Source organism: Corapipo altera, unplaced genomic scaffold, assembly GCF_003945725.1.
Source record: "Corapipo altera isolate COAL_440 unplaced genomic scaffold, ASM394572v1 53, whole genome shotgun sequence".
In the NCBI taxonomy this organism is placed as follows: Eukaryota; Metazoa; Chordata; class Aves; order Passeriformes; family Pipridae; genus Corapipo; species Corapipo altera.
In genome coordinates this window covers 7,708,700-7,720,013 of record NW_020884900.1, presented here as the reverse complement: position 1 = coordinate 7,720,013, position 11,314 = coordinate 7,708,700, and the positions used below count along the sequence as shown (strand labels likewise).

The 11,314-nt window shown below is 36.4% G+C and overlaps 1 protein-coding gene across 32 annotated transcripts in view; it reads right to left on the bottom strand.

Annotated features, from left to right (window-relative positions):
- Window positions 1-6,892: 6,892 nt before the first annotated feature.
- KCNMA1 (potassium calcium-activated channel subfamily M alpha 1) overlaps window positions 6,893-11,314 on the bottom strand; it is a 462,597-nt gene continuing 458,175 nt past the window's right edge. For 6 of the 32 annotated variants that reach the window (XM_027649629.1, XM_027649631.1, XM_027649625.1 and 3 more), the window contains one exon: window positions 6,893-9,771. In XM_027649629.1, the coding sequence (XP_027505430.1) occupies window positions 9,617-9,771 (155 nt within the window). In that variant the 3' untranslated portion in view covers window positions 6,893-9,616. The remainder of the gene's footprint in view (window positions 9,772-11,314) is intronic. The other 26 variants (XM_027649637.1, XM_027649649.1, XM_027649650.1 and 23 more) reach the window with 9 other exon arrangements.

The window sequence follows — 11,314 nt, the reverse complement described above, 5'->3', positions numbered from 1 at the left end:
CCTGAAAAATAGTTAGTTTAATTCTGGACAAAGCAATGCTTTTCAATGAGATTTGACATATCAAAGCAGTGTTATGAAGACCAGACTCCTGATTTCCCTACAAAACACCCAGCAGACACTTAAGCACACATTAAAAGAACTATTTCTTTAAAGTCCAGCTATAAAAAATTGAATCAAATGTCTGTAAGGAGTTTCATTGCTTGGTGCTATGATCTTCCCTTTTAGTTCTTTGGACAGAGTCCAAGTATGAAAAAGCATTTGCAGAACCTAAAGTGATAAAGTAATTTATCCTGGCAGAAACTGATCCAACACTGCAGGGAAAGATGAATTCTGAAGCAACTGGTAAATTTGAAAGGGATTTCTTTGTCACATTTGCCATCCATACAAATGACTGAGTTACCCAGCTACTCAAGCTTCTACCCATCTCCAAATCACCTCTCCAGCTCAGCTGTCACATGTAATTGTCTACACACCTAAGCATCTCTTATTCTTCTCCTTCCAAGTTTCCCAGTGCATGAGTTTTTAAATATTATGATAATTTTAATAATCTGCTTAGACTTGATTCTCTAAGATGCTGTTTCTCAAGAAGCAATTGATCAATGTGAGAGACTATCTGGTAACCTAACCTGATAATTTTCTGGGTTCCCCTAAATTCTACTGTCTTGCACATTTTTATCATTTCTTCATTGCAACTGTGTCCATATACAGGATGATGAAGGGGTGTGATTTTTGCATTATCTGACTAAAATATTGCTGAAGAAGCAATGACACTTGTGTATTATGAAAAGACAGAACGGAGATGTCTGATCATGTGTAGTGAGTGGGATAGGAAGTTAATTTCATGACACCCTTCAGAAAGTCTATCAGAAGGAAAAGTTATCCTTGAAGCATTCTCTTCCTCAGTGGGAAAATATTTTAGATATCTGCAAATCATGGCCTCTCATGGCTTTCACTGGTATCACCAAAGTTACCTTTGAAGTAAAGAAACCATTAATTCCAATAATTCCAAACATAAACAATTATGGTATTGACTTTTAAAAAAGCTTTACATTCAAGCTGTAGGCCTGGAGTGGAAGGCTACCTAATTCATCCTGCACACATGGATTATTCACCTGACATGTAAAGTCTATAAGCCATGATAAAACTAACATTTATTTATTTGTTTTGCACTGTACTTTGCAATAAATGCTTTTCAAATTATATATGGTATTGCTGCTCATGTCTAAATAGAAGAATTTGCTGATTAACACTTGAATGAGTGCACTGAAAAAAACCCAGATATGCTTACAGTTTCTCAGCAATCAGAAGTTTCAAATGCAATATACTATTTTACAAGTTTTAATGTGGTTTGATTTGCAAGTCTCTAGGGAGACCCTAAAAAAAATGAAGATGTTGGAAAGAGGAGTTTCTTCTTTCAAAAGGGAAAAGAAAGTGGAAATTTAATAAAGTTGTAAAAAAAGAAAAGGTGTGTTCATCTCTCTCCAGCATCTCCATCGGGACACTTTGAACTCACTCTCCCACTGACAGTAAGATCTTTTTGACAGAGAATGAAAGTGTCAGGTTACTGGATACTGGTGTCTCATTGGTGAAAAAAAAAAAAAGAGAAAGTAAAAATAGGCAAACTAGACCCAGATGAAAATTTTACCATAATGAATGTTCTGGAAAAAAAAGTATAATATATATGTGTTTTCAGGCCTGGGGCCTGCAGGGAGGAGGACTGCTTTTTGAAGAAATCACTCAGGTACGTATAGTCAGAAATCATGCTTAGGATCATTGCTTACCTTTTCCTTAGAAATAGGTCTGAATGTCCTCTATCTTGGAAGTGAGAGAAGATTTACAGTATTTCTTAAAATAGTATTTTTTCCCTAGGGGTGGCAGGTGACAAAGGGTGGGCTAAGTGATTGAGGACTGAAAAGAGATTAATTATTTTTTTATGGGGGTTTTTCAGCGGGTTTTGTTTGTTTGTTTGTTTTCAGATATTTCTGTAATGCTACAGAAGATTATGGCAAATATTTGACCCTGCCTTTGGGCTGCTTGTTTCATAGTTCCCTTGTCCCTCAGTGGTACTCCTTCGATGTACAAAGCTATGTTCGTGAAATCACCTCTCTAGTTTGACCCATATATTTTCAATAAAAATAAATTTTAAAAAAAGTCAATGTTTAATTATTATAATATAATTAAGGTATTGTGAATGAGTAGTAAGACTGCCTCACAGTCCAGAAAAGGTGTGAGCAGCCTGTTCATTCACTGCTTGCTTACTAGATTTATTATATAATTTTCGGGGGAACTGCATGGGGTTCAGCTCAATCTAATCTTTGTACTGATGAGTAACAGGGCTGTAGATACATAACAAAACAGTTTCATACCTTAGTTATTCTATGGCCAGGTTTGATTTAAGTATTTTTGACAGCAAACTTCACCATCTATCTGTCAAGAGCCTAAAAAAACTAGTAGATAGTGACATATATGTGTAGATATAAATATTCACATCCAAATGTACACATATATACATATATATACAGATTTACTAACATAGTGTAGTCCTTTCATTGAAATGTTCAGATAGATATCACAGTTTTTATGGCACATAAACTCTCTTCCTCAGTGAGAGAGTCTAAGGATAGTTTGGACAAGTGAATTTAGTGAGGGTTGGACCAGTTTGCTTTACTGACATTGATGCTGAACCAGTTCTTTCTCAGTTCTCCACAGTCCTGCACAAATACTGTCATGCACTGATTCTTCCCCTTCTTCTACCTCCACCCACCCTCCCTCCCCAAAACACTCTTATTTGCTTACAAACACCGGTGTAGCCATTTTATACCAGGTTCTTTGTGTTAGGACCAATCGACTATTTGTACTTTTGGTTTTTCAGATGCTTAACCGAGGCTCTTGCAGAGCTCTGCTCCTCCTCTTTCCATTATTCAGAACCAAAGTTCATCATACTGTTGTTGATTACAAATCACTGTGGTGATACTGCTGCACAGAAGATTAATGATGTCAACTTTAAATAACAAGGTTATTTAATAGCAGAATGCCAGAATGTTACAGACTCCAAAAGGAGACTTAGTTTTTCTTAAGCTTAAAAACATACAGTTGCATGTAGGATGATGCATAATTCCTGTACTGCAATTGAAGCATAGTCCAAAACTTGCAATTAATTTTAAAATTCTCATCATGAGAAAGGAGAACATTTTTGGACTGCTTAGCAAAATTATCAATCCATCATAATCAATGGAAAGTAGCTAAATCAGACCATACTATATCTGTATTTGACTACATAGCGGATATAAGGGTGACATTTGTTGCTACTGCAGAATTATGCACTCACAGCATCCTGCACAGCAGCTGACATAAACCAAGAGGCTGATTCTGGAGCTTAAGTGAGAGAAAGTCTCTGAGTTAGTCTTATGTCAAAGTATTAATAGCATTGGTTTTGTGAATTAAGTATTATTCATGACTTGATGATACATGTTACAAACTTTTCTAGAAGAAAGAAAACACAGAAATCTCTCCTTCTTTTAGAACACAAATACATAAATTTTAATCTGAGAAAAATACAAAATGAAACCATGTACAAGTTATGTACAAACCCTTTTTACAGGACAATATTTTTATCACTGGATATTACATATGACAAAGTCAGGTAGATCATTTCTGAGCACCAGCATTTGTTCTCTCTCACCAACCCATAATGGTAAAAGTAAAATGATGAAGTCATACTCCTTTTTCTTGATGAACTTTTACCTTAAAATGGTAGCTGGTTCTCAATGTACCCCCTTGCATCCTCACTCCCAAATTATAACTAGACATATGAAACAATTAAAATATATTGTATATATGTGTTGACGTGTGTGTGTTTTCCTGAAGGAAGAAAATGACTTCATCACTCTTGAACTCTACAAAAATGTGAAAGTTAGAGTTATATAATTCTTTTTTCCCCAGAAGTTAGGTTATTTGCATTGGCTAAGCTCATGTGTCCCAAGCTATACCATGGCAGAAGCGGCATTTTTTAACTGATTATAACTTCTGCTGACACTTTAATGTGGTTCCTGTTATTGTCCAGTCAACAAAACATTTTTTGTTTCTGAAAAATCTATGTTTTCTATTACAGGTATTCAACTGCCTATATGTTGTGTTCTGGGTTGTTTTTTTGTATTTTTTTTTTTTTAAGTTATAGAGATCTCATCTAAGATACATTGACTGAAGCAGTAAGAAGCCTTCTTTCAACCTCATTAAGGTTCTAGTTAGATGCAGCATTACTGTGTTTAGCTTCTTAAGTTATTGTTCTAAATTAACCCAAAGTAATAAAAGAAACATCTTATATTTTATATTTTCTTCATTTTCCTTACTCCTTCTCATTTTGACAGTTAACAGTAACATACCATTGTATAGAACAGATAAATTAGACCAGCAGTCCTAGCTATTCACTTCAGTGAATTACTTGGTTATATAGACTACTGCACAGAGACTATACAGTTTCAATGTGGCAGCATGTTCTATAGCAGAGAAAATCTGTGCTGAAGAAGATACATTACTTGTATAAATATAGCTTTGATAAATGCTGGGACAGACTTATCAATACTATAGGCCTATGTACCTGTGACCACAGCAGAACAGCTGCTCCATTCCTTTCATTATTTCAGATGAGGGCTGTAACCCACACTCACTACTGTTGCTCAGCATGAAAGTGCTCCAAATATTAGGCCTACTAATGGAATATTAGAACACCTGGTGTGCATATATAAGGAGTTTTTAAAAAAACTTTCCCTTAAACCTGTGATTGTTCAAGCATCTTTAGAATTAAAAAACAAACTAAATTAAAAAGGTGTTTGTTTGTATGTTGGGGATTTTGGTGGTTCAGATGGCACAGAATGGAAAGCAACAGAAAGAATATAAAGAGCTCTCCTTTCCCTTGAATTTTTTTATGCATGTGCCATTGATTTTGACAGATAATTCCAGTCTAAACCACTGTAACACAGGGCACTTTGTCTTGTTCATCGCCTTTCACGCACTTGGTTATTTCGTTTATGCACATTTAAAACTAGAAATGAAAGGTGAGATACACACTTCTTTTGGTGCTAAAGAAATTCACAATGATAACAGCTGTAAAAAAAAAAAAACCACACATACACACACACCTCGACCTCAATTTGTGTTCATTTCAAATACACTGGGATCCAGGAGCCCTTAGGAATTCACTTCTTGATAAAATAATTTAAGCACCTGCTCAGTGTTTGAGCTTGAGCCATGTGAGTCAGCTAGACCAGGGCAGTTGCTAACATGATTATGTATTGGCTGCTGAGTGATCAAGCAGTGATAACACGAATAATAACCCATTTGTAAATTATTGCTTTTTTTTGTCATGCATTAGTTTATGCACCCAATTATTGCAGTAGACGTTAGATGTGGTTTACACAGAAACACACACACTCACACCCACACCCCAACAAAACCAGTCCTCCCTGAATGAGAACACACTATTGCACTTTCTCCTTCTCCTACTACATGAAGAGATCAAGAAATGTGAAATCTTCCTTACACAGGCCAAAAATATCCAACAATAATACCCACCACCACCCAACAAAAAAAAAAATAATTTGTAGCGTCCCTTGTACAGTGCATGCAAACTACATTTGCCCTTTTCCACATTTGCTGAGGCCAATTAAGTTTTTTCATATCCAAGTGACCATGCTTGGCCCAGGTCAAGGGGTCTGCTCTTTCTGTCATATGTATTTCCTACTGTTTGGCCATTGATGGTGATTTAAAAGACAAGCTGTTAAGATGGCAGTGACAGTTTTAGTACATTTTCAAAAACTACAAGGAAATGTTTACATTTCTTACAGCAGTAAGACAATCAGATAGAGGCCTTAAAAAATTGCATTTAGACTATGAATATCTTCTTTATAGTTTAACTTTTGCTGTGCTTGGCACTTGCCATCAAATCTATTAGAGGACAGTTTTATCCTTTAATCTTAGTGCTTCATGGGGACAAATTAAAATAATAGCCATGAAGCAGAGAGAGAGAGAGAGAGAGAGAAGATTTTCTGGCAATGTGCAAGTGCATGGGTGTGAGGAGCACATGCCTGCTGCAGCAGTGGAAGGAGAGGGTGCGTCTGCAGTGCAATTACAGTGCATCCCTCATAAAACTAACAGGAATGGCTGCTTTCTGGTCAAACCAGGAGGAAACAGCAGATACAATTCCTCTATGTGCTACCCTATTAGCCACATATTTTCCTTTTTTTTGTGTCTTTCAATGCATGGACAATAAAAATGATGTCCATCCTCATATGATGACTCAATCAAATACATATATACCCTCATGTATATGTGTGTATCTCTACATATATGTGTATGTGTGGACATGCATATATGCAAACACACACACACACACACACACACACACACACACACACACACACACAGACACACACAGAGACACACTATCTGTCCAATATGAGTTACCGAAAAAAATTCTATAGCCTGCATCAATAGTGCATGCAATTATTAAAAAAGTCGAAATTCCTCCCACCCTGCCTTTTTCTTTTTGCCTTTTCAGAAAGGAGTAAGAATTGTTAATAAAGATCAAGAACTTATTTCTACATCAGTCATCATGTGGTCTGTCAGCTGTCACTTAGGCCCCTTTCCCAGCCTTTTCCCAGCTTTAATGTAACTTCATATATCCACATATTGATGCTGGCTTTATTGTAGTTTTTAATGGCTGAAGATCAAAGATCCCCAACAGGTTTTCTACATGTTCTTCCATTTAATTGCCAGAAGTCAACCCTGCATCTTTGATCATCAAAAATAGGAGTAAGAACAGACTATTGTTTTTAGCTTTTCTGTAAAGGGGAAATGTAAAGTCATAACTCTACCTGTTTCTCTCTCTGTCTTGTTTGCTCTCTACAGGTGGTGTTCTATCTATCACTACATATGGAACTGTCTGTGCCAGGAGAGTGCGTGAGTGTGTTCAGATTTTGTCCTTTATTTATATACAGTTGGTAGCGTGATATTTTTTGGTGTGACAGTTAAATTGGACAGACAGACAGACACACACACCCCTTAGCTATGTAGGAGTGTTGTATTTGTTTCACTAGTATGTTTTATCCAGGGAATGCTCACTTCTGAAGGAAAGACACTCAGAAATGGCAATGTGCATGATAAAGTATAAGACAGAATGTTCTATGCCTCTACAGTAAACAACAGTCTTCTAAGAAAAAAAAAAAAAGAAATCACATGTACTTGGTGAGGTTGAGCACAAATTTCTAAAATTCACCTGTACTCAGGACCAGCTTTTCCATTCTGGTTATAATATGCAGTTCATAAATGAAAAAGGAGCACTGACTTCAAAGAAAAGGCTTAACATGACCCAACGCAGAAACTGGATGTAAATTATAATGTGTCACTAGGCTGACGCAGCGTAGATTGGAAGAACTCACTGGAATTATCTTCTCTTTTGGGGACTGTGAAATGTGCTAAACATGGTCCAAGTAATTATGAAAAACTGCTTGAACTGTTTTTTTTACTTTGTAGGAGAGTGAAATATTTTAAACAGTCCAATTTTACAGATACTGTATTAACAATTCTTGTTATTGTCTTTAAATAGCTATTCTACAAATGTAGCAACAAAATAGTCACAGTCCAAGAAGTCACTCCAGAATAAAGCCTATTAGGTGTTAGTATGGTTATACTTGTACTGCAGCCAGTGGACAAACATTAAAGCTGAATAGATTGGCTTAAATGTTGGATTATATAGTGGACATCATTGTTTTCACAATAAATTCATCATCTGCTTTGTATTTGTTTGATTCACTGATATTTCTCTACTGATAAAAATACCACAGTATGTTTTATTGTGGTGTTTTAACAATTCTGCAAAATTACAAAGCCTAAAGTTAACTTGCACAATGAAAATCTGCCTTTCCTGATGACTCTGTTTGGGGTTTTTGGTTTTTGTTTCCTTATTACCACAGCCTTTTCTTTTTGTTTTTCTTCGTACAATTGTGTCAGATGTTGCTTCTTTGAGATAGAGAGAGTTACTAAATCATTTAGAACATAAATGCTTGGGTGGATAGGTACTGCAGCACAGATATGAAACATCACATTTTTGTCTGATGGCTATAAAGCTTGTTGGCAACTTTGTGAAACTGCTGACACAAAAGGCACCCATCAAAGGCCTTTTGCATGTTATCATAATAAATACATTCATTATTATTATTTTGATTTGGTTATTACTGTACTTTTATGTGTGGTGTCCCAGCAAAGTGAAAATAAATTAGAGGGATAAAAAAAAAAAAAAAAAATCAACTGCTAAAATAAGATGTTGCTTGGTGCAAGAATTAACTGAGGACAGCATGTTGCACGATTATAGAGCTGAGGCTAAACCAGTTTTTATCCTGATCTGAATTCCCCAAAAGGAGATTCAGTGTGTCCTTTACTAAGGTATGAGCTATCACCAAAGTGCAAGGAGCTGGAGCTAAATCTCTATACGTATCAGGAAGCATTTGAACCAAATCAGACCAATGAAAGGCCATCAGCACTTTTGAAGTAAAGAAGTAACAAAATATGGTAGATGAGACAGTTTATAACTTACGCTTCCATGCGCTATTTTATGCAGCCTGGATGAAAGCACAGTAATACATGGCAAAAGAAGAATTGCCAAACCTGCCTTCCTGAAATTAGCAACTGCTGATGGCTAATGGGAAGTGAAGTGAGATTGCCAGATTTGCCATTTATAGCAAGTGCACCTTATCTACACGGCCCTTGGTTTAGGGCAGGGACATTCCCTATGCCAGTGTTACAGAAAGTTACTGAGGATGCCAGGTTTTTCTGTGGGTGTGTGTGCACGTGAGACAGGGTAGGGCGCAGTGCGTGTGGGGGGTTATTGGACCCTCACATAACTGGCAATAAAGATGATCTATGTATGTTAATAAAACAAAGGATATTTCAGAAGAATGTTACATGTACAAAAATATGACTTTCGACTTTGAAAATAAATAAGTTCAGTTTATTAAGAGCTGGTGTTGATGCTGAACAAAATACACATCTTCCAGTAAAGAAACATTTTGGTGAGTTGTTGTAGGGTGATTTTTTTGGTGGTTTTTTTTTTTTTTTTGATTTACTAAAATACAAGTTGGACCTTTTTCTTTCCCTTTTTGTAAATATATCATTTGTCTCCCTTAATTACACATCCTTATAACTGTGACCATCATTCTCCTTTAAGCCAAAGACTAAGGGTTTCTTGTTTGTTTTGTTTTGTTTTGTTTTTTTTAATTCTTAGGAGTCTGGCCACACATGCAGGTTTTTTTAAGGGAAAATACTTGACAATGAAAAAAAAGAAAAAAAATATATTTTTTTCTAATAAATAAAAATAATTTAAAACGCTAGAGGCTATACATGACTAGTTTTGATTATGTTCATTTATAAATGAAATAGTTTCCAAAATACGTGGAAGCAATATTAAAGGCAGACAAACAAAGATCTGTCTACTTCAGTTTCCCATTAAGCTTGCCCTTCTTAACTTCTCCATCAGTGGTTCAGCATGTAAGAGGAATAAATGTCACATCACCATTCATGAAGTTTGTCAGGCTTTAAAAAAATAGTTCTGGCCTCGAAGGAGTCAACATTCATCTTCAACTTCTCGGATTGGTGGTATCAAGCTGCTTGTTGATTTATATTGATTGATCTGATTGGCCATGTGAGTGCTCATGGGCTTGATTTGAATGTTTCTGGGATAGGCATTATCCGGTTCATCTGTAAACCATTTCTTTTCTGCTAAGGAGCGAAACAGGTAGAGACAGAATAAGGAGGGAAAATGAAAGTTTTAATTAGTGAACTACATATACACATAAACATTCAAATAAAAGGGGGGGGAGCAGTCAGTAAAGTTTATAGAGAAAATAGATCAACAGAAGGTGATTTCTTTGATTAATTACTAGCAGTACAGCATGAGATTAATACCTCTGAAAATACTGAAAGGAAGATGATGTTTGCAGATTTGATAATAGAAACTAAAGAAAACTGCCAATACGTTAGTTTTCTTGTTGGATCTTTTTTTATCCCATGCTTAGATGAACACTCTCTTGAGTCATTTATTGAAAAAATGATATTGAGAAGCCAGGGAGAGCAGCTGGAATAAGGGTAATGCAGAAAAGAGTATGTGAGTCTATACACAGAAAAGCACCTAAAGAGGTGCTTCTGAACCATCACTTCTCTGAACCATTTTAACCTCCGGATGGTCGCTACTGCTGTCTCAGAAATCATGCAGGAGAATGAATAGAGCTTTCTGCAGTTGGTGCTAGAATAAACAGGACTTGTATTCATGCTGCCAGATGGCAGCCTTCCTACACAGGGTGGGATTTATATTGTTACGTTGAAACATAGGTGCTTGGGCACTGCTGAACTCTACAGTTTAAGAAGGTGTATGGAATACACTGGCTGCAGCAGGTGACTGTAGTAGGGGCTCCAGCTAATCATGAATGGACTGGTCATCATAGGTGACAGCAAGGCAAAGGAAGCAAGGACTTAAAGGAAGATTAGAGGAAGCTGTTTCTTTCATATCTTTGGGCAGTGTCCGTTTCCATGAACATAGGAGGAATTTTATGGTATGCTTTAAGGTGGGATGGGAACAATGTGGGAGGGAGTGAGGACGCTGAGGGGCTGCAGCATTACAGCCATTTCCTAGCTGTTTATCATTGTAACCATTATATTGCACTGTTCTTATGTGGGTTTGGACAAAAACTTTTTAAAATTCACAAAAGGAAAAAATAAAAATAATTTTATTAAACCCTTTAGAGAGCAATTTCTTTTGTAATTTCTCAGTTACAGGTGTGCAACTTCATAAGATAGCTCTATTCAAAGACTTAGAAACTCCTGGTCTAAAGAGTGGCTTATTAGGTATGCTTGTGCTTTGACAAGCATTTGTGAACAGGGGTCTCCATTCTTGTCCTCCTTCCCCAAATTCCAGAGGTGGGAGGGTAGGGCAGTGGACACTTATGGTTCTCGGCATTTTCATTATTATATGTAAGATTTAAAGTGTGCCATGTCAGAGCTGCTGCTCTTACATGTATGCACTATTTCTCATTCCAGTGGGGAACCCAAAATGCTGCAGAAGCTTTAGTGTCTTGCTTATGTAATACAAATTGCTACTTTTGCAAACCTCTGAAATGCTGCAGTATCTGGAATCAGGACAGGAGTGGAAGAAATACTCATTTTTTAATAAATAAATGATTAAAAATAAGCAAAGCAAAATCCACCTTGGAAACTCAAGGATCAAGCACAAAAGCTCAGGAGGTAAAGGAGAGAAAAGAAACTGAAA